This window comes from Euprymna scolopes, chromosome 25 (assembly GCF_053919585.1).
Source record: "Euprymna scolopes isolate OS-2025 chromosome 25, ASM5391958v1, whole genome shotgun sequence".
Taxonomy (NCBI): Eukaryota; Metazoa; Mollusca; class Cephalopoda; order Sepiida; family Sepiolidae; genus Euprymna; species Euprymna scolopes.
In genome coordinates, this window is record NC_136506.1 from 96,956,231 (window position 1) to 96,980,987 (window position 24,757).

A 24,757-nucleotide genomic window follows, 5' to 3' on the forward strand; every position below is an offset into this window, starting at 1 on the left:
CTCATTCTTTTTCTCTTCTTTGTTTTTCCTTGTTTACTTATGAAGTTTTTTTGGAATTGGAAAGGAGAGTTTGGGTTTTTTTGAGTTTTAGTTTCAACTTAAAAATTTGTTTAGACAATATTTGATTGGGCATTCTTTCCATCTTTTCTTTCTTACTCAATCTTGTTTCCCATCTTTTCAAACGCTTGTAAAGTGCTGTCTAATTTTTGAAAGCTCCTGATTTCTTTGCTGCAAGGTAGTCACGGTACTTTCAAGTTTAGTTTGAATTTCCTTATATTGCTGTTGTAATGACGACAACAAATCTTTATTTCTTCTTAACTCTTCATTTTTCTGCTGCAAATCGTTGTGAAAAGACGGTATCTTTTCCGAAAGTACATCTTTTATGGTTTGCACTTTATCTTGTTCTTCTTTCAGTTTTTTTTGCATATCTTCCATCTCTCCCTCTATTTTTTTATCTGAATAGTTTTTGAGCCAGAGAGCAATAGTGAGTTTTCTAGGTTGCTTTCATCATCATTAGTCCGAGTCTGTTGAATCATCAGTGTCTTTCTACAGGCTGGCATAGCTGCCTTCGGTGTACCTGGACTAGATTTTACAATGATTGTGCTGACATCCTCACTGACTGGTTGACACCAGTAATCTGCTTTCATGAAGTCTTCATAATTGTTATTATGATGCTGAAATTTACAGACATTTTAAGTTGTTGCCTGAATTTTCTTTAACTGTTTCCCAAAAAAAACTGCCTATCAATAGAACGTCCAGATAGATACTCGGCAGCCTGACATACCCAAAATGATGGAAGTACTTCTTTCTTTTGGAATCTGTCAGAGTCATTTATGTGCAAATTGGCATTAGCATGAGCTTTCTCAATTAAGTATCTTATTCTTAACTGATTGATGATGATGAAATTGGGATGCAAATTCGACAATGTCATCCCAGATTTTTTTTTTTCATCTTTCAGGTAAAAACAGTTGTAAAAAAAGTTTTATTGTTTATGCTAACTTTGGGAATGGATGGTCTTCTACCTCTTCCAGTGAAATTGAAAATATCCTTCAATTTCTTGAAATTACAGTCGTCTGCAATAAAAATATTCCCGATTTAAAATTTCAAGCATGCAGCAAACTATTATTAATAATCCCATTCTTAACATGTGGAGAAGAGTATTTTTTGAAAAACTAGTCTATATTTTCACCTAACAATTTAATAAACAATGCAAAAATAAATCTCCAGTTGAGACACCTTAGATGCTCGGCAATACTCCTTGCAAAAGTAGAAGGTAATCACTGGGAGAGTGAACTTCCTAGGACCCAGCTGGACCATTCCTCATCCCAAGAAGAAAGGTCTGATTATTGTCGGATTGATTGCCGAATAAGCATCCTCAGCTGGTAGAAAACGGCTGCAGAACAGAATTTTAAGTCTTGTTGGGCCACAGTTGTCTCCCTTTGAAATCTTTGGTTTTAATGTAAAAGTGCACTACTGGCCCCAAATATTAAAAGACAAAAATAAAGAAAAATCTCTTATTATGAATGTACCTGTGATGGAACAAAAATATCATATTCCAAAAGTCACGTAAATTGATCGAGTAGTTTTATTTTTATAAAGAAAAGCATTTTTAAGCAATTAATGGGAATTTGTAGGCATTACAACATAGTAAGTTTGAATTATTGTTGATTTGCCTTTCTTGTTTTTTTTTTAGATTTTTTAAAATGGCAGGCGAAGCAGTCATTCTTTAGATGTTCATAAAATTTGATTTTCTTACTTAAAAATAAAACTACTTGATCAATTTATGTGATTTTTGGAGTATGAAATTTTTGTTTTGTCACAGATATGTACATTATACAGATGTTTCCTTATTTTTATTTTTAACATAGTGGGAATTCTGGACAAGAACCCAAGCCTTTGCAGTCTCATTCTCAATATTGTTGGATATTTAGAAAATGAGTATCTCTTATTGGCATGATCTTCAAACTGGTTGGATTTTTTTTTAAAGGAAGGCAATGTTCCCTATAAATCCACTAATTTGATAGAATATTTCTGTCAAACTTTACCTTTTATTTTATCCATGGGTAGATTGTTCTTATTCCATCAACCATGACCGAAATAGAAATATTAATTCGTGTTATTTTTTCGGTTATTATTGCCCATCATAAGAATTGATCTCCAACCTTTAGAAGAGTGTTGGCCTTTTTTTTTGGTCAAGATCAAAGTGTAGTATCTGTTCTTCAGATGCAAGATCAAAGTGTAGTATCTGTTCCGGCAGATGCTGCAAGCTATGACTAGCTATGACTAGCAAAGACCAGATGTGGGGGCAACCCCACATGCCTGACCATTAACCAGCTCCCATTTCCCACCTCTCGGGAGCTGGTCCCCCTTTTTCCCTTCCCCCTCCCTTCACTCCTCACATTAAAAATCGGCCTTGTGCCTAATTTGCTCAGTGGGGGAGCAAATAAATACCATCTGTTCCGGCAGATGCTGCACTTTCATTTCTTGTTCTCTTTCGGTGGAGGATCAGTCCTTCACGACTGAGACAATTTTTTATTTTTGTACCTTTTCTCCATGTTAAAAAACAACCCTGGTGTCTAACTCTGTCCCGTGGGGAGGCATAGTAAATAGGTACAACTAATTGTTATCAACGTTTTTATCCACTGTGCCGGTGCATCTGATAATAACTAAGAATACCATCTATAATATAAATCTCAAACGTCTGTTAGTGTGTGTGTATGTTTGTATGTCTTGCTAAAACTTTCGGCAGATGCGACGAACACTGGCAAAATAGGTTATCATTTGAAAGCTTGGACTCTCGGACAGCAAATACCCAAAAATTGGTCAAAAACATTAATTCTTTCACCGTCAACTGGGCCGGTTTTTACAAGGAGGGGTCACTTTTTTGTCAACACTTTTGCAAAGTCATTCGTGCTTTGCAATGACTAAGCTTAATTTGAATGGCATCGATGTTGTATGTCGTGGTGGGCACAGTGACTAAACCGTTCGCTATTTTTTTCACTTACTTTTTATTTTTTTATTTATTTATTTTTTTTTGAAACATTTTTTTTAGGGCTCCATTGATCTCCACACTTGGGCAACCCGCTAGTTATAATTAACATTGTTATCTGGTCATGGCCGATGAAATGAGAACAATCTATCTTGTTTATAAAATAAAGGGTTCAGATTGAAATTCTGTGGCGGTTGTCAAGGTTCTGCTGAAGGATGTCGACTATACAGTTTAATACAATGAAGTGTGTAAATATATCTGTTGGAGCATCTTTAAAAAGTTGAATCTCAAATGAAACAGTGTCATGGGAACATATACCAGAAAGAACAGTTGGAAATAAGTCCTTCAGCATCCACTATGATTATGCAATCCCTACAGCTACGTACCTACAAAAACGGAGCTATTAAATCTGACATAGTGATATGGGACAAGAAGGAGAAAGTGACAACCTTAGTAGAAGTTAGTGCCCCCAATGATTCTGGGTTAAATAGAGCTCAGGTGGTAAAGGTAATGAAATACCAAGATTTTTTGTACGACATGAAAAGAAACTGCAATCTTAGGATTCTAATAATTAAAGGAATAACTGGACTCATGAAAAAGAATTTCAAAAATGATCTGGCAAATATGCCTCGTGATCCAAGTGCAATAGAGATACAAACAATTGCAGTTAAAGAGACAATTACAATCTCAAAAAGATCTTTTGGTTAGAATGTATGAGATAATGTGTAAATGTTTGGCATCTGGTATGATGCCCCATCCCCAGCTAGAACAAAATGATAAAACAAAAAAAACAAAACCATAACCCCCCCCCAAACATTCCAAGTTCAAAAAGATGTACCTGAAGAAGGTTGAAGGTTACATTTGCTGAAACGTGAAATCTTGATCAATCTTGATGAGAATAGTAGTCCAACGGTAAAAAATGTTTGTACCACATCTTTTCTTTTTTTTTGTACCACATTTTTTTTTTGTACCACATTTTTTTTTTGTACCACATCTTTTTTTTTGTACCACATCTTTTTTTTTGTGTAGCACATCTTTTTTTGTGTAGCACATCTTTTTTTTGTGTAGCACATCTTTTTTTTTGTGTACTACATCTTTTTTTGTGTACCACATCTTTTTTTGTGTACCACATCTTTTTTTTTGTACCACATCTTTTTTTTGTGTACCACATCTTATTTTTTGTGTACCACATCTTTTTATTTGTACCACATCTTTTTTTTGTACCACATCTTTTTTTTTGTACCACATCTTTTTTTTGTACCACATCTTTTTTTTTGTGTACCACATCTTATTTTTTGTGTACCACATCTTTTTATTTGTACCACATCTTTTTTTTTGTACCACATCTTTTTTTTTGTACCACATCTTTTTTTTTTGTGTACCACATCTTTTTTTTTTGTGTACCACATCTTTTTTTTGTGTACCACATCTTTTTATTTTGTGTACCACATCTTTTTTTTATACCACATCTTGTTTTTTTTCCTTTATTTTTTTGTAGAAATAAAAAGATAAATACATTATCAATTGTTATCTTAAAAACTTTTTTCGAAACATAATCTATTACAATGTTTTTTTATTTTCTTTCTACAGAGTTCTGGAGATCATCTCAGTTTGGATAAAATAAAGAAATTAGTCTATGAACAATGGTTGGTGGCAGACCTAACAGAATTGGGGATGCAATATCTGCCCCCTCAGGTGGCCACTGCAGAAAAATACTCTCTTTCCGGACATTATTGTCTACAGGTAAAAAAAATAACTCTTAAATTTCAGGTACAAACTTTAATCTAGTCCAGTGTGTATCAAAACAGACATTTTCTTTGAAATAATTTTATTTATACAAACATTTAATTAAATTTTATGACATATTCCAATCAGAGCATTTGTACACCTGATATTTTCAAATACTCCAGTCGAAACACGTCAATGTAGTCAAATCTATATATCTATGAAAGTGAAAATTGTGTGAAGACATTTCTCAACTTATATACTCAACAAATGTTTAATCTACAGACTTGAAATTTAGTATATAGGTATTCAGACATGTGGAAAATCTTTTAATCGGTTTTCATCCAGAAAAAAAAGGCTGCTAGGAGTAAAAATTGAAAAATTGTAATTCAAGGGCCATCTGATTTTTATCTGTCAACTGTTTCACAACTGCGCATGCACGAATCGTTCACATTATATTAAAAATAAGTAGGTTTGAAAACGCATTTTATGGGTCGTGTCAAGCTGGCCTAATGGTTATTGTACTTGACTCACTGCTTTTAGGTTTTGGTTTTAATCTCAACTCGAGTATGTTTTTTTACTTACAAGAAGTGAAGTGCTTACAAAAAACGTAATACTTGCGTGCACATGTCTCAGTTTTTTCCGCTTTTTTTACTTCATTTTTTTTTAAAGGAATTTAACGCTACGTTTAATACCGGGCAATACCAGATGCATCTTCTAATACTTATATAAATAAAACCATTATATACTCCTCCTCACTTATGTTTTTATTAGGTGCACATGCGCGAGAGTAGTTGCTCCACATTAACTATTATAATTGTCGCTGTCATCTTTTGCTCTCCACTTTCGCTGCCTTCGCCACTCCCGACTTTCGCCTCTCAGTGCAAAGCTCTAACTGTTGTTGACAACTTTTGTCAGTCACCTCTATCTCTATACGGTCTGTCTCTTTCTCTATACAGTTTATCTCTCTCTATATACGATCTATCTCTCTCTCTATATATACGGTTTATTTCTCGCTGTCTTTCCTCTCCCCCCTCTATTTCTCATCTATGAGCTTTCTTTTCTCTTTCCTCTTCCGTTCTTCATTCATAGTATTTGTTTCTCTTCCTTCTCCCCCTGTTCACAGGTCTCCTCCTCTTTTCCTCTTGTTTTGTTTGCATAATAGAAACGAGCAGATGGCAACTGCTTATTTTGAGCGCAAAAATGAAATAAATAAAAGATGGGACAAATATATTTTCTCTCGGTTTGAAAATCAATAAAAATAATTTATTATACATTTTCATAAATGTATCACACTATATGAATTGATATATCAAGTGCGAAGACAGTACTGCAGAAAGTGTGTTAGAGGAAGAACTAAACGAGTCTGGGTATTTATTTTATTGAAAGTGTTTTAAAATTTTGGTTGGCTTGGTATGGTAATTGGTATCTTAGGCTTATCTCTTTGTTAGTGGTAGATTTAATCAATTGGGATGTTTAATTAAATGGGTGCATTAGGTATATTTCAGATACGCATATATAGATACACATACACACACCTACACACAGACATACAAATACAGACACAATATCCATATATATATGGATATATATATATATATATATATATATATATATATATAGATATATATATATATAAACAAGTTTTTTCAGCTATAATTGAAACTGAAACCCAAACTTTTTCTATCATAAAAATTAACATACGGTATATTCTTTTTTTTTTTTTTTTTTCACAATCTACCTTGTTTTGATTTTTATAACGGTTTTATTTTTATTTTTATACCAGTTTTGTTTTGATTTTATACCGATTTTGTTTTGATTTTTATATCGGTTTTACAAAAGTTATGTCATTTTTAAAATTATTTTTAACTTAACCTTAAACTAACTCTAACCAGTTCAAAAGTTGTACCCACGAGGGTCTGCAAAAGTTAGTTATGTCCGGTTTAAAAAGTGTACCAGTAGCAAAGTTTATCAAATCACCTAAGATTTCTTTTCTTTTTTTTTTAGGTGAACAGCATGATTGATATTAGTATGTCGTACTATGCCCAACAGGTGAAGCTAAAGGGCATAGATAACACCAATAGTAAAATTACGTTTGATGAACCAAAGAAACCGACGGTAAGTTTGCATTACGTTTTTTTCTCTTTGCGCCAATTGCACAGTCAAATTATCTCCATGTAACATGGTGCGACGATGGACGTAGAGTTTAGCTTTAAGTCACTTACAAAGGACTTGATAAAATCGGAAGTCAAAGAATTATTAAAACACAGTAGTTTGAGAATTGTACTACATACGACAAATAAACATATTCGACATATTAGTTGTAAATTTTGACCTTCTTAAGGTGTATATTGTCAAACGCGGAAATCTTTCTGTTGAACTCAGGAATCTGCACAGAATTTTTAATGGAACCCTTTATTTAATCCAAGGGGGTAGCATGCTCTTGTTCTGTCAGCCGTGATTGGTTAGAAGTCTTAAGTAATTCGCAGTTGTATTTTTGGAGTATCGCTCACACTGAGGATTGTATCCCCAACCTTCAGAAGGGTGTAACTTTACAACAGAATGTTTATCCATTACGTTACAATCTAAAAAATCCAGAAACGAAACATATTTGTACCATGTCAATTACAGTGGATTTCTTATATTATATTTTATTCATAAATGATACTCTAATAATTATTTTTTAAGCTAAATAATTCTTTAAGCTTTCACAGGGACACAAAGCTGCTGTTCCTAGCTGTGACCGCTAAAAATAAAAAAGGAGGTTCAACATTTAAAGAAATAAGTTCTAGTCATAATAAAAAACTGCAAGCTGCTTTGTTTCTGAATTCATTTGTAGGGGATTTTTTCTTGCTAATTGTGACCTATTTATGTGAAGAGATTATCTTTTCTGTTCTTGGGCAGTTAACTCTACAATAGTGAAACTTCACAAAAGTTATGAAATAGTGAAAAAAATATACAAATGTACAATACAAATACAATGTAAATACAATACTATGTGTATCTATATATGCGTATCTGAAATATACCTAATGCACCCATTTAATTAAACATCCCAATTGATTAAATCTACCACTAACAAAGAGATAAGCCCAAGATACCAATTACCATACCAAGCCAACCAAAATTTTAAAACACCTTCAATAAAATAGATACCCAGACTCGTTTAGTTCTTCCTCTAACACACTTTCTGCAGTACTGTCTTCGCACTTGATATATCAATTCATATAGTGTGATACATTTATGAAAATGTATAATAAATTATTTTTATTGATTTTCAAACCGAGAGAAAATATATTTGTCCCATCTTTTATTTATTTCATTTTTGCGCTCAAAATAAGCAGTTGCCATCTGCTCGTTTCTATTATGTAAACAAAACGAGAGGAAAAGAGGAGGAGACCTGTGAACAGGAGGAGAAGGAAGAGAAACAAATACTATGAATGAAGAACGGAAGAGGAAAGAGAAAAGAAAGAGAGACGGGGGGGGAGAGAAAAGATAGAGAGAAATAAATCAGAGAGAGAGAGAGAGAGAGAGAGAGAGAGAGAGAGAGAGAGACCATATTGCACAAGAGATGAAATAGTGATAAAATGATTAAAAATACATAAATATCAGATTTTCAATTAAGGCAAAAGAAAAATTACTAAGTTTAATGAAAATAAGCCCATAAGTTTGACCCTGCTGAAATTAAAAAAAAAAAAAAACATTTGAAGAAACAAGAAACGATACCGCATATGAAATCTGAACTAAAAACATTTCTAAAATGAATAAATGTCAATCTATTATAAGTATGATTATCCATTTTGTGGAAAACAAATAATTAAAAAATAAAAAGAAAAAAAGTATTGTCTAACCCAGGGGTGCCCAATACATCAATTGCAAAGGCATTGGCGACAGATCGCATAACATTGAGGAAAAAAACAAAAAAAAAGCATTAATGCCAACCTATCATCTGTCCTCACAATGACACGTGACATACATATGCCAGAACATATTGGAAAATTGTTACCCCCACGTTAATTAGAAACATCAATTACATTATTAGAAGTAAATAGCTTCACTTTTGATTGTTCTCGTTATTTTTAGTAAGCATTTTTATTCAATAAATGAAGAAGACATATTTATAAGAATTTATAGAAATTATGTTTTTTTTTTGTCCATAAAGGAAAAATTCTCACAACAGAATTTTTTTTACATAATAAAACACATCAGAATTTTAAAATTATGCAATTGCCCCCAAATTTTTCAATAGAAACTCAAAAATAGTCTTTAATTTCAATTTTTGTTTATCAGAAAACACCTTTCTTATTTTTTCCCTCCATCCTCCCATTTTTAGTAGATGGTAGATCATTTAGACTCGGTTATGCCATAAGTAGAAAAGTATGTGCACCCCTGGTCTAAACCTTCCTGATGAAGAACTCCACACACTCCCTGATTCTAATCCACTTCTTTCTTTTCTCCCACACTTAGATCCTACTCTCACTTAGAGATTGGCCTGTTTGTTTTCAGCAAACCATGACCTGTTTGTTTTGAGCAAACTGAAAAACAGTGGGTGGTCTATTATTTAGAAAGTGTTAGGAGGGTCTTACTAACCAATTTTTGTTGTTCTTTGTTCTCCATTCACTGGTCAATGAAATGTAATCTCTGTAAATATTTAGATTCAATAATATTTTTTCAAATTTGGGTTTATCTTCAGTAGGACACCCCCTGGAGTAAATGTGGTGTTGTAGTGACTGATATATTTCTTTTAAGTATTTGAGACCATAACCGGATATATTCTGAAACTGCATAGTATGCAGTTTAAACAAAGATGGTACAAAATGATTCTGTTCTCTGTTCACACCGAATGTTCATAGAATAGGAAAATTTTTAAGCACGGCAACAATATACAACAGTGGAATTTCCATAGGTCTCACTTGTACTTTTATTAATATGGAGATGTTAAAAATAATCTGGCTGAGATCTTCCTCTCTCTTTTTTCAGTGGCAACCTCCACACACTCGAATGTTTAAGCTGGAACTGACTGATGGAACAACAAAAGTTTATGCCATGGAATACAATACAATTCCGGATTTAAAATCAGACTTTAAGCCTGGATTTAAGGTATGTTAAAACGGGTTTTCTGATTACATTTATCTTCATGTATGAGGGTAGGTTGATTTTCAACTATTTTTTGAAAATGTAAAATTGCAACAGAGAAAATGTAAAATTGCAACAGAGAAAATGTAAAATTGCAACAGAGAAAGTTGCAGAAGTTGATTTCAAAGATTTACTTTGATATACAAAAAAAATCTGTTTGTCTTTGAAAGATTTATGTGGATATATTTACTATTTTGCACTTTCAGTCCTAGCAAGGAGTGTGTTGATTTGAAATAAACTATATAATAATTGATATGTAAAAGGCTAAAATATTGATGACTAATCAAAACAACTTTTCTTTCAATCAAAATAGCAAGGAGGTCAGCTAATGTAGTTCCTAACTACCGGAAGCGGTGACAAGGCAAATCAGTTCCTTCACTTTTATTGTTCTTCAGTATTTCTATTGCACAAACATTAATCATGGTGAAAGTAAATTTTTCATTCATGGAGCCTTCGGGCCAAGATCAAATACTTGATTAGGTTCGGGAGGGACCATACTAACATACCCCAATAGGCGTTTTTTTTTTGTTTAAATCTTTTTATTTTTATTTTGTTTCAAATCTTTTTCTTTTTTGGGTTTTTCTTAGCTCCCCTCCCCACTCCACGCCACAAACTTTTATTACACCAAGAAATTCAAAGACTTTTTTCGTCTAATGAACTCGTCAGATGAACCTTTTTCAGTTTGTTTTTATTAAAAAAAAAATGTATATATATATATATATACACATACATGTACATAAAACGCTGAGGAATTCATTTATTAAGTAGGTTTAACTCCACGGAGTGAATGCGGTATTGTGGTAAATGGTGCTAGTCAAGAGTAATTTCACAAGTTATATAGACAATAGAAAGACCCTGCACCTATCCCCCTCCCCCAATTCCTTGTAGTGCTTCATGCCTAAGTTTCTTGTTTGTGATTTTTTCTTTTTATTATTTTTCAACATTAAACTAAATTTGTACCGGCAATACACTATATATACAAGATCAAAGTGTAGTATCTGTTCTTCGGATGTTGCACTTCAATTTCTTGTTCTCTTTCAGTGAAGGAGAAATCCTTCAGGACTGAGACAATTTTTATTTTTGTTCTTTTTTTCCACGTTAAAAAACCTCCCTGGTGTCTAACTTTGTCCCGTGGGGAGGCATTGTAAATAGGAACATTAATTGTCATATGGTCGATGAATGTTATTAAGGTTACAGTGAAAACTTTTGGTTATATTACTAGAAGGGAAACCTGATATTGCCTGGGATTGAATAGTGATTAACCAATGTTTCACACTCCCGCATTTTATTCTCACTTCAATTTCTTGTTCTCACTCAGTGGAGGAGAAACCTTCACGACTGAGACAATTTTTGTTTTTGTTCCTTTTCTCTACGTCCCTGGTGTCTAACTCTGTCCCGGGAGAAGGGGGCATTGTAAATAGGAACTCCTTATGCTAGAACAACACCAGTTGCTTCTACGCTAGGTATCACTCTATGTGTGAGATACTCTCCCTTACTGACACATCCCATCTCCTTCGTGAATTTCTTATCTTCATGAGTTGCATCTTCCATTTGATGCAGATTGTGAACCCACGTGACTTCGTTTTCACCGTTCCTTCCGATCCAGGGCAAGTTGGTCGATGGACGGCCAACTGTTGAGAGATGTCCAATCGAAAACATTTTCTCTCCACCTTCTCCTTGGCTTTCCTCTGCCTCTTTTGCCCTCTAACATATCCACAAATCATAACTTTGACAGGACATTGATTGATCGTTTGACATGACCAAAAGTTTAAGGGTTTTAGTTTTGATTTTATCAAATAGAGGGGAGGAGGGAAGTAGTTTGATGGAGGGTGGATGTTGTGTTTTTTTTTTTTTTTTTCGATCAGGAAATGTTCCGTAATGTCTTACCTCTCACCTTTTCTTTCATTTTTGTTTCCCTTTTCTTCCACGATTTCCTTGTAAAATAAAGTGTCTTTATCATGTCAATATGAAAGAAGAGTAGACGAAAAGGAGATAACTACGGAAACAACGTTGGGGATAGCAATGCTGTCGAGCGGGTAACACATGGATATAATGTACAGATCCATGACAAAGCGAAAATATCATATTCCAAAAAATCACATAAATTGATCAACTAGTTTTGTTTTTAGATTAGAAAATTAAATTTTACGACTAACAAAAGAGTGTCTGCCTTGTCTGCCATTTTTTAAACAATTTAAAAAAAAATAAAGGGAAATAACTCAATAATTCAAACTTTCAATATTTATTTTGTAATGCCTATAAATTCTCATTTATCGCTTAGAAATGATTTTCTTTATAAAAATAAAACTACTTGATCAATTTTCATCATTTTTTATTTTGTCACGAGTATGTACGTCATAGAGAAGTTTATTTATTTTTTTGTTTAATATAAGGAGAATTATAGATAGATAAGAGATAAATCCTTTTTTACCACAGAACTTTTAACCCATTTTACCAAGGGACATAACTCTAGCTTCTAAAAAAGTTCTTCTGAAAGGGAAATAACTTATGTTGTTATAATGTGTTTAAATAATTATTTCTAGGTTTTGAAATTCATGACACGTATTGATTTGTATTTTTTAGGTTTTAATCAAAGGTAATATTTTATGCCGAAAAGGAATGCTGATGCTAAAGAAAGAAAATATTCAAGTGTTGGGCGGAGAGGTTGATTGCCTTATGGAGACAAACACCAACGCACAATTACTTACGAAAGCCATGTAAGTGCAAGTAAAGCTATTTACGTACTTATGCAGAATATGGGCTGTGCATTTTCATGATAGGATTTTCAAGTTAAATGCAATTTTTACGGAACTTTTACTTTTGTTTATTTCATTTTTTGGTGAAAGTACAGAATAGTTTAAAAAAAACCCTCTCCTTTCCATTTTAAGATGCTTCCGTTTAATCTAAAAAAACAATGGATACTGCCTGTAATTATGAGGCAAGGATTGCACACTCTCCAACCAACCACACCTCTCCTGAATCGGCACTGCTTGAGTCCAGTGGCAAAAAAGTCCAGGACGACTGGAAACAATGCCGAGATAAGCAGAGAGCACATACAGCACCTGGGATTCACAAATGGTCACCCATTTTAGTACTGACCAGGCTCAACGTTGCTTAACTTTGGTGATCTAACGGGAACTAGTGTGTCAGCATGATAAGAAAGGGTTTCTAAATAACATTATTATTATTTTAACAGAGTCTAAATTCTGCGTAAGTACCAATATTTAAAGAAGAAAATAATCTGTCCATTGCACTGATTTCTCTCTATGGTACACCACAAAATGCCATCTGCTCTATAATATAGATTTTGAAAGTTTTAAAAACGAAAAATTTCTTTTTATTGCTAAGAGTGAAGTGATAAGCTGCAGGATTATGAAAAAAATGTTCAAAAATAATTTTATTTTTTTTGCTCTCATTTGGAAGGTTCTGTTCAACTTAAATGTCTGAACTATTTTTTATTGTTATTTTTTGTGTGATATTGTATTTTATATTGTTTTTAAATCCCTGAAACAGTGTTCCATGGCAAACAAACTGATAATCCCTGAAAACATAGAACTATTATTAGTTCAAGAAAGAAGGTTTGCAGGAGATTAAATGATTTACAGACAAAATAATTTTCCAATGAAGGACTAAAATTAAATTTTTTATAAAAAAATCTTTTTCTATAATTTTTAAGGTTAAAAAGCTTCCAAGACAATAAATATATATATATATATATATATATATATATATATATATATATATATATAATATATTTTTTTTATTATATTTTCACCCCAAACAAGGCACATTGCCACTTTGGTGTAGAGGGCTACTATCAGGGGAAACAACTACTGGGGTACTATGTAGGGATTTGGGCAGCAAGATGTTGGTTCACGTTGCACTTGAACTTCTGCATGTCAGTACAGTTGAGGAAGCAGTGACCTGGAATGGAATTTCAAAGTCTAGCGGTTCTGGGGAAGAAACTACCCGAGTAGAAAGATCTTTTACATCTAGGGATCTCTACAGTGTGGGGGTGGTATTTTGCAGCTTGTCGGGTCTGTCGAGGGTGCTCATGTCGTGGGGGCACAAGTGCTTGCAGTTCATCAGAGCATTCACCATGAAAATACTTGTAGAACAGGCAGACGGATGCAACGTTTCGTCGATGGGACAGAGGCTGAAGCTTAGATGCCAGTTTAGGGCCTATCAGATTTGCGACTCTCTTTTGAACCCTGTCAAGGAGCAAGAGACTAGTAGCCGATGCACCAGCCCAAATATGACAGCAATACTCCATACATGGGTGAATGGTTGCCTTATAGAGGTACAGGATACTTTCGGGTGTTAGTAGTTTTCTAGCACGGTAGAGAGAGCCCACCTTCCTTGCAGCGGCCCTGGCAATGCCCTCGATGTAATTGTTCCAACTCATGTTTCCTGTGAATGTTAGGCCAAGGAGCTTGAAAGACGTACTCTCAGATAAAGAGTCGTTGGCCATTGCTATAGGTGGTAGAGAAGGTTGCTTGTAATTATTGAATGAAACCAGTTTAGTCTTGGCGGCATTGAATGTGACCATCCATTTTTGTCCCCATTCCACTACTGATTGGAGGTCATCCTCTAGTGTTTCTGCCATTACTTTAGATATATGTTCATTTGTTTTCCTGTCGTGCCTGCTATAGATTGTGGTGTCATCAGCATATATACCCATCTCAGAGGCAATTTTGTCGGGGAGGTCATTTATGAATATCAGGAACAGTAGAGGTCCAAGGATAGATCCCTGGGGCACTCCTGCATTTATATCATATTGTTTAGATGTACGACCGTCGAGGACAACCTGGATTTTTCTTTTATCGAAGAAGGATTTAATTATGTTAAGTATTCTACCAGTGATACCGTATGATCTAATCTTCCTGAGGAGACCCTCATGCCATACCCTGTCAAAAGCCTTAGATATATCTAGAGCTACCGCTCTGCCCTCTCCCGCTTTGTACAGTGAATGGTATATGCGTTCAGAGATTACAGTGAGGATGTCTGCTGTGGAACGGGCTTGTCTAAATCCATATTGTTGGTCGGTCAGAAGTTTAGCATCTGTAAGGTGCTGGACTAGAGCATGGTTAATTAAGGTCTCAAATATTTTGGCAAAAAGTGGGAGGAGGCTAATAGGGCGATAATTTAATGGGTCAGTTCTTTCGCCAGAATTCTTGAATACTGGTACCACAGAAGCAGTTTTCCAACAGCCCGGAAAGCAAGATTCATTAAGAATTGTAGAGTTTGGAGAGAACTGAAGCTACTTCGGCTGAGCACATATATATATATATTGCAGTATTCGTTGCATGTTTGACGACATGAATTAACAAACATAGATACCAAGTTTATATACAAATACAGCATTATTTAAAACAAGAAATAATATTTGCATATTTTTACAGACAATAGCTTTTGTGAAAAATGCATAAGACTGTGTGCATGCGTACATGCGAGTTGGTGTGTGAACGGAGAATATGAATTTTGTTTAAAGTTGTTACCGAGATAATTCATGATTGTAGAGTTTGTTCAATATTTTGGTAACACGGAAAAATGGGCAACACAAAGTCCTCAGCAAATAGTGTTAGATAAAAAATTATTTTCTTTTCTTTTAAAAACAAAGGAAAGGAATCATTACATTTTTAAATAGATGTGGCCTTCGGGCTAAGATCATGGCATAGTATCTGTTCTAATGCTACACTTAAGTTAATTTGTCCTTAGACAATGTAGGAGAAACCCTTTTCTACTAAAGCAATTTCCAGACTGCCCCCTCACATTAAAAACGACCTTATATGGAAATGCCCTCTCATAACACAAACTTTTAACACTTTGTAGCCTGTACGAAAAAAATGTTATGTTACTGGGTATTTACATTCCCTTCTACAGTTGTGAGTCCTGACTGATGAGATCTGTTGATCTTCGCAGACTGCCAAACGCGGTTGTCCAAGTGAGGTGCCACATCACCTCTTTCCAACAGGCTCTTCTCGTGAGACGCCTTCACTGGGCTGGTCACACCCTCTGCTGTCAATGAGGCAATCTCATCAGGTTTAATACCACTAGAAAGATGAAGAATAAAAAAAAACACTAAATAACCAACAATCATCTTCAAAAAAAAGGTTTTAAAAAAATATTGAAAAAAAAGATTTTTATTTATCTATATATATAAAAGACAAAATGTGTGTGTGTATTTGTATGTATGGCAAAAACTTCCGACAGAGGCAACGGATTTTCATGAGATCAATGTCGTTTTAAAGCTTGACCCTTCGGACGACAAATATCCAAAAATTAGCCAAAAGCATTAATTCCTTCACCTTAAACTGGCCAGTTTTCTACAAGGAGGGGTCAGTGTTTTGTGTCACCATTTTTGCAAGTCATTGTATCGGTTGGATTGACTTCGCTTAATTTCAACGTCGGCAAAGATGTCACTTTTTTCCCCCTTCGTGTTATGAGTTCGAGCTTCCCTGCCCACTACCACTTTTTTTTCTCTCTCAACACAAACTGCCTACTATTGTTCCACACCTCCCCCCTTGCTACTACCATTTTTCAAACTATTTCAGTTAATATAACCTCCAATCTTCTTCAGGTGCATCTTATCAGAACTTATGAATCTTTCTGTCAAATTTGTCAATCTGCACAGAATTTAAAACAGACATTTTTATTTAATTCATGGCGTTAGCATGCTCTCCTTCCGTCAACCATAACCAGGTAGAAGTCCTAAGTAATTTACAATTGTATTTTGAGTTTTGCCCACACTGAGGATTGAACTAAAAACCACCAAAAGAGTGTAGCTTATTATTGAATTTTATCAAGTACTTTATGCACAACATGACGGGTCCTTGCGAAAACTTTAGACAAAAAGTGTCCATGTCATTATTATCTGAAATCTGAAATTTTACAAACTAAAAATGCCCCCCCCCTCAAAAGTGCAGTTTAATAAATGAATTGTTTTTTTTAGGGAATCTAGTGCATCTTATGCAGGAGAATGCAAGCGTCGAGAATTCACAGCGGCTGATGCTGTTAAATTTGCTGACAGGATTAGTGCTGCTTCAAAAAAGAAAGGTTCTGACTTACCTGGCATGCATAATAACACATACACTTCAGGTATGTAAAATAATTTCTTTATTAGAGAATTAATTTTTATTACTGTGTGACTATGATTAGTGTCAGATGATACTGCTATAATATTTTTAGTATCTAATGATATTGCTATAATAAAATTAATATCTGATGATATTGCTATGATAAAATTAATATCTGGTGATATTGCTATGATAAAATTAATATCTGATGATATTGCTATGATAAAATTAATATCTGATGATATTGCTATAATAAAATTAATATCTGATGATATTGCTAAGATAAAATTAGTATCTGATGATATTGCTATGATAAAATTAATATCAGATGATATTGCTATAATAAAATTAATATCTGATGATATTGCTATGATAAAATTAGTATCTGATGATATTGCTATGATATTAGTATCTGATGATGTTGCTATATGATTAGTATCTCGTAATATTGCTATGATGTGATTAGTATTTGATGATATTTCTATATGATTGCTATGATATGATTTGTATCTGATGATATTGCTATAATATGATTAGTATGTAATAATATTGCTATGATATGATTAGTGTCTGATAATATTACTATAATGTGATTGGTATCTGATGATATTGCTATAATGTGATTAGTATCTGATGATATTGCAATGCTATGATTAGTATCTGATGATATTGCTATGATATAATTAGTTTTTGATATTTCGTTGATATTGCTATTATAGTATTAGTATCTGATGATTTTGCTATTATATGATTAGTGTCTTATAATATTACTATTTATCTGATATTTCTATGATATGATTAGTATCTGATATTTCTATATGATTAGGTTCTGGTGATATTTCTATGATATGATTAGTTTCTGGTGATACTGGTGAAGTTGTCATATGATTATTTAATCATAAAACTTTGGTATAATTTAATGTAAGTTAAAAGCAATGTGTAGAATTAAAAAAAACAATTTCTTATATGGATGTTTCTACTGTAGTAAAATTATTCTTGTTATTTGTACATGCATACTAATGCTTCTCACTATTGCTATTGGAACGAAAAACAGTTTCTTCAACACGACCAAAACAATTTGGTGATATTTGGTAACATTGTAAGATCTCAACAATGAAACAAAAAGGGGGGCTTATAGAGCCCAAAATATTTTGGATTAAGAAATAATAAATCTATTATTTGAAAAGATTTTGGATTAAAAAAATAAATCTATTATTTGAAAAGATTTTGGATTAAAAAAATAAATCTATTATTTTAAAAGATTTTGGATTAAAAAAAATATTTAAAAATATTTTGCATCGTGTTATCTGGTTTTTTACTAATTTTCAAATTTTTTATGAAACTTAATTTGGTTCTAACTAGTTAAAAATTTTCTAAAAATTTATTTTAGGAAATTCTTCAAGATTTATTGAAACAAAAAATAAAAGGTAAGGTTTTGCACTGAATATTGAATCTATAGCCAACTGTTTACTAACTTTGTCTTAATTTCTAATGGAATTTGCCTCTGTTTACTTTAAGCTTATATGTGAAATACCGTTTTTAATGCTTGTTGTACACACTCGCATATTATATATTTGTATCCCTACTAATAGACATATATATATATATATATATATATATATATATATAGGGTGACCCAAAAAAAACAAAAGCTAAATGGAGGCCATCTAGAACATATGCTTCAGAACGGAGAAAAAAAGGCCAAAGACCCTAGTGTTTTGATGTGATGTTTTGAATATAATAAACTAGTTATGACCAATGTTTCATTTCATTTGAACAAAACACTAAGAAACGAGGCCTAATTAGAGTTGGGGCCCGTTTTTTTTGGTCACCCTGTATATATATATATATATATATATTCAGAATAATGAAATACAATAAATCTACTGATGTGCTAATCCAGTAATTGAAAAACATTTAATTTAATTTTCTATGTTTATTACCTTTAGCAAATTAGGTGCAAACCTTTTATAATATTTGCTAATATGTATCCTCCGTATGATGTATACACATCGAAAACTCATGGGTTAAGGAAATATATTTTACTATACTATTCTTTGTCTTGCATACAATAAAATTTCTGTATTTGAAATTTAACTTTTTCAACTCAGAAATGTTAAATTCCTAAATTATGCTAAATATATATAATATATATATAATACATACATATATATATATATATATATATATATATATATATATATATATAATATATATATATATATATATATATATATATATATATATATATATATATATATATATATATATATATATATAATATATATATATTATATATATATATATAATGCTTGAATCATACATCCGTACCTTCGATGTATATTCAAAAAAGATAATACACAAAATAAAAAAAGGTATTACAAAACAGAAGCTTTCTGTTGTCTTTAACAATGTCTGTTTAAATATAAATATATATACATGTATGTATGTATATATTTTTGTATCTATGTGTGTGTATGTGTGTCTCTATATATATGAGGGAGTTGAAAGATAGATTCTTTAAGAGAAGACTTATCGAGATTATGCAAAGATCAATAAATTGCTTTGGAACTTATATAAATTATGAAGAATAAAAACGAGAATATAAAAATGTATACCAATGCATATAGATTTATTCATTTATTCAATATGGTTGTTACATCAATTAGGGATAAGTAAACTTTTATACCTAGGTATTTCGAAACCTAATGCTTCTCATCAGAAGAGGAGAGAAGATGCTAGAGATGTGACATCTAGCAATAACTTCATTAGGAGCGAAATAATTGTGTGTGAGAGGAGAATGGTAATACATTGAAACTGTTGGGGAGGGAAATAGTTTGGTTTGGTTTGGTTGTTTTTGTTTTACGGCATATCAACCCTTTTCAGGTTATTTAATGCCGAATCCAGTTATTTTGCTGAAAAAATTTTTAATAGAATATATTTTTTTTCAAGTCGGTTTCTATTTAACCCATAGTTGGGACTCTAACAGATACTACCACTCTGGGTCAGAGTGGACCTGGGAGCAATGGCAATTAAAGGGTGGCTCCACACTCCCCCACACTCCCCAAAGCCTGCAAGCTGGGGTCTCACCATCGGATATAGTTTAAGGTCATATAGATAGAAGAAGAAGATAGGTGATATTACAAAATGGAGATAGGTGGATACTGCGTATGCCCTGGTGGGGTATGAGGTGAATGTTCAATATATGTGCGCCTATGTGCATCTATATTATTGGGAGGAATCTAGGAGAAGTGATTGAAGGTAGATGCTTTTATAATCATATGCAGTTAGAGGTTATAATTAGAGAAGGAGTTTTCTTGAAATAGGGGGCTTATGCGCGGTCCACATAATAGATAATTATGAAAAATATAAGTGCAAATATCTTTACATCATCAACGCTCTGATCCTCATCTAGCATCAATTGAAATGGATGGCTCTCGTCTCGGGGAGGCTTCTTGTTTTGACAAGCTCCTGGGTTTGACCTTTACTCCTGATCTGAAATGGAACATGGATATCAAGTATGTTGCCCGGACCGCTGGGAAAATGGTGGGATCCTTCTACCGCTCCAGAAGATATCTCACTACTGATGCAATTCTCTATCTGTATAAACGTCCAAAGATGGAGTACTGCTGCCACATCTAAAAACAGCCTATCCTACCTTGACAAAGTATAAAATAGACTTTGTGGCTTAGTGGGGAATGCCCTTTTCTCTTCCCTGCAACCTCTCTCCCACAGAAGAGCCTATCTTTGTTTTATCGTTATTTCCATGGCAAGTGCTTGTCTGAGCTCCAATCTCTGGTCCCCCCTTGCCAATCTTTCACGAAAAACACCCGTCTAGCTGAACCCACTGTCAAAAATTTCCCCCACTCTTTATCTGTGCCTAAATCAAAACATAGATTCCATGAATAAAGCTTCTTTCTTAGAAGTGCACACCTGTGGAACTCTCTTCCATTTGTCTGTTTCCCACCTGACTACAACTTGGAAGTCTTCAAGCCAAACATAAACAAATTCCTGATAACCCCCCCCCCCTTAAGTAAGACTTTATCAAGTCTCCATTACTAATGATTACTACGATATTATCCCATTGATTACTTTACACGCAATAATCCTTATCCCCGAGTGGCTCCCGGGCCTTGATAAGTGGTGACTACCATGTAGAAAAAAAAAAATAATAATATCTGCACATAGGCGCACGTATATTGAATGTTCACCTCGTACCCCATCATAGCATACGCAGTTCGACAGTATGTCAACCTAACAGCAACACAGCAACTGTAAAAGTTTTTTTTGAAGCTTTATTCTAATATAATAGTGATAATAAAATTTTTTTTTTTGAAACACGTGTATATATGGATAAACGTGTATATCGATTTTCACATTTTCGATTTACTTTATTTTTAAAATTTTCATTGTCAATAATCTACCAAATTATACACATTATATTTATATATTTTGTGTCTATCTATATAGTTAATATGTTTATATGAAATTTAAATACTTGAGGCAGTGATTACATAAATATAAATGAATAATAAAGTTCTCATTTAGATAGCTCAATAGTGCAATACTAGAGCTATAAATATTTCTTTTCTTTCAAAATACTATGTTAATAAGGATAAATACACAGATGCACTCGTTTTCGAAAAAATTTATTTTATTGGTCACAACATTGCATACAACTGTTTCGATCCACAGTGTTGGTATATAAGGATAAAATTGCTCATCAAATTATAATTTGCATAAGCCTGGGCTTCATCAGCGCGTTAGTAAAAAATAAAAAAAAAAAAATTTCAGCCCATGAGTAGGACCTTTCTGGTTAATACAGTGGCATTCATCTTCTTTTTTTTTTTTTTTTTCCTTTTTTAAGTCTGCTTGAAATCTCATACATATGTTGTTGATAAAATAATGATGAATGCCAACTGTATTAACTGGAAAGGTTCTATTCGTAGGCGAAAAACACTCTTGAAATAACTTTTGAAATATTGGTTTTTCTAATGCACTGATGAATCCCAGGCTTGTGCAAGTTATAATTTGATGAACAAGTCTATCCTTATATGCCAACACTTGGGACTGAACCAATTGTATACATTGTTGTGACACATAAAAGAAAAACTTTCTGAAAATGACTATCTATCCTTATTAACATGGTATCTTGAAAAATAAAAAGATATATATATATATATTGTATTTATTTGCTTCCCCACGAGAGCAAATTAGGCACAAGGCCGTTTTTAATGTGGGGTAAAAACCAGCTCACCTAAAAGTAGGCAAAAAGGGGGCACTCTGGTTACCAAAAATAATAATTGTCCCAGTATAGAGGGTTTCCCCTCCATTGACTGGTACAAATTATCTTAAGTGCAGCATCTGCAGAACAGATACTACACTTTGATCCCGGCCCGAAGGCCAAGAACAACAGAAAAAAGGCAAGCCTCTTTTCTATTTATTTAAAAAAAATATATATATATATTTATTATATTATATTATATTTAAATATTGAAAAATAAAAATATATATATATATATATATATATATATATATAATAAAAATAAAAAGATATATATATATATAATAAAAATAAAAAGATATATATATATATATAATAAAAATAAAAAGATATATATATATAATAAAAATAAAAAGATATATATATATATATATATATATATATATATATATATAATAAAAATAAAAAGATACTTTGCCTTAATGTTTCTTTTGCTATTTCAGTTGGAATTCAGCCCATAAAACAGAATCATGGAAATCAAAATGCAACAATCTCAAAGGTAACTTTATTAACATAAATGATAGACATGTTTTTCGTAATTCTTACAAGGGAATTTTTTGTATTTCTTGGCATAGCACTCCTCATTAAATAAACTAAATAAAATTCCAATTTTAGTAATTGTTATGGTGATTAAAAAATGTTAATCATATTTGCTGCCTTTCCATGATTACACGTAAATTGAATATGAATGTCGTAAAAATAATACCAAGGAACTTACTTGTCATGGAAAATAAAAACCATTAACCAAAATTGACATAAATTTATCCACTAATTCTGCTTTTTCTAAAGTAAATTTAAGTTTTTATCCCAATGAGCAATGTCGATGCAATTCAAGGGAGATAACTTTGTTCACATAAACCTATTTAAAATTGATTTTTCTTGAAAAAGTTTGAATTAGTATTTATTTGCTTCCCCATGAAAATAAAATGTGACACAAGATCGTTTTAATGTGGGGAAAAATCAGTTCCCCCCAAAACAGGGGCACTCTGGAAGTAGGCAAAAATAAAAAATGCCTTATTATAAAGGGTTTCCCCTAGAGTGACTAAAGACAAATTAAGTTTAATGCAGCATCAGAACAGATGCTACACTGTGATCTTAGACCGAAGAGCAGATCTACTATCTTTGAATTATCTCCCTTGACTTCCGCATTCATCCTGATAGTGACAGTAATTTTCCTCGTATCGCTAAAACTTGAAATCTATACTCCTATAAATTCGTTTCTCTTTTGTGTGTATTGATATTCATATTAAAAACCCCTTTTTCTACTTATTTAAACAGAAAACACAATTTTGTTATATATGAGTTGTACAATTGCATCCATCAGCAAAAAGATCTAGCTAATTTCCATATTCTTTTAAGCATTCATTTTAATTAATTCCCCATTAGTTGCTTCGTTTTTTTAATGGGATAATCATCTTTAGTTAACTATTACGTGTAATTATATTCATGCAAATATTCTACATGATTTATACTTGCATAATATTTGCGTAAAATGTTTATAGTAAACACAAAATTGTTTCCATATATATTTATGTATACGTATATATTTTTGTTTAGCGAATTTTGTCTACCAAACTCCTCCTAGAGTTTTTTGTCTACAGACATGAAACTTCATATATAAGGTATTTGAATCTATGCAAAACTTTATATTTGGGTTTTAGCCCAGAAAAATCGGTGCAAAAGTGTGAAAATGAAAAAAAAAAAATGAAATTTGCCAGGTGAAGGTCGAACGCCGGCATTACGAATGCACAACGTAGTTGATATTGGTTCATGTTTTAATTTTTAGCCTTGCAGTAAACATGTTTTCATAGCTCAGTTATTGACAGCACGGCAAAATAAATCACGAGCTGAACGTTTTGGTTTCGATTTTCGGTGGTGGCGCATGAGTCTTCTTTTAATACTTTTTTTAAAATCAATACTATATATTGCATCCAATCTATCTATCTACCTATATATATCTATAAAAGTGAAAGTGTCTGTCTGTGTGTGTGTCTGTGTACATTTCCCTACCGAATAACTCTGTCAATTTTAAGTCTACAGACTCTAAATTTGATATACAGGGTACTGAGATTTGGGAAAATCTTTGTAATCCGTTTTCGGCCAGAAATTTGGCTGTTAAGGGGTTGAAGTTCAACAATTTGACCGTTGAGAACTCTACCAAGCTCCTCCGACAATTTGGAGTCTAAACACTTGAAATTTTAGATATAGGTTCCTTGCACATAGATCTAACTTAATAACTCAGTTTGAGCCCAAAACAATAAATTTTAAGGGGTCATAATAGGGGTCAAAGTTTAAAAAATTAACCCCCCTTTTTTTTTTCTCAGCATACACCTCCAAACACCCGGGCAACGCCGGGCTGAAATGCTAGTTATATTATAAAAACAAGACTACCAGATGAATTCAATTTCGATGAACGATTTTTATTTTTTGGAAGCCTGAGCCATATTTGTACATTGTCCCAAATCATGACCGCAAATGGCCGCAGTGTGTTTGATGCACGTTGCAAACGGATGCGAAGCCTTCATAATTTGTTTTTGTACTTTTTGT

At 32.8% G+C, this 24,757-nt stretch overlaps 1 protein-coding gene across 3 annotated transcripts in view; it reads left to right on the forward strand.

The window, feature by feature from the left end:
- LOC145247543 (recQ-mediated genome instability protein 1-like) overlaps positions 1-24,757 on the forward strand; it is a 74,577-nt gene that overhangs the window by 15,763 nt on the left and 34,057 nt on the right. For all 3 annotated transcript variants that reach the window (XM_080109383.1, XM_080109384.1, XM_080109382.1), the window contains exons 3-9: positions 4,580-4,732; positions 6,722-6,832; positions 9,695-9,814; positions 12,434-12,567; positions 16,803-16,948; positions 18,317-18,353; positions 22,654-22,709. In XM_080109383.1, coding sequence (XP_079965509.1) covers positions 4,580-4,732; positions 6,722-6,832; positions 9,695-9,814; positions 12,434-12,567; positions 16,803-16,948; positions 18,317-18,353; positions 22,654-22,709 — 757 coding nt within the window. The remainder of the gene's footprint in view (positions 1-4,579; positions 4,733-6,721; positions 6,833-9,694; positions 9,815-12,433; positions 12,568-16,802; positions 16,949-18,316; positions 18,354-22,653; positions 22,710-24,757) is intronic.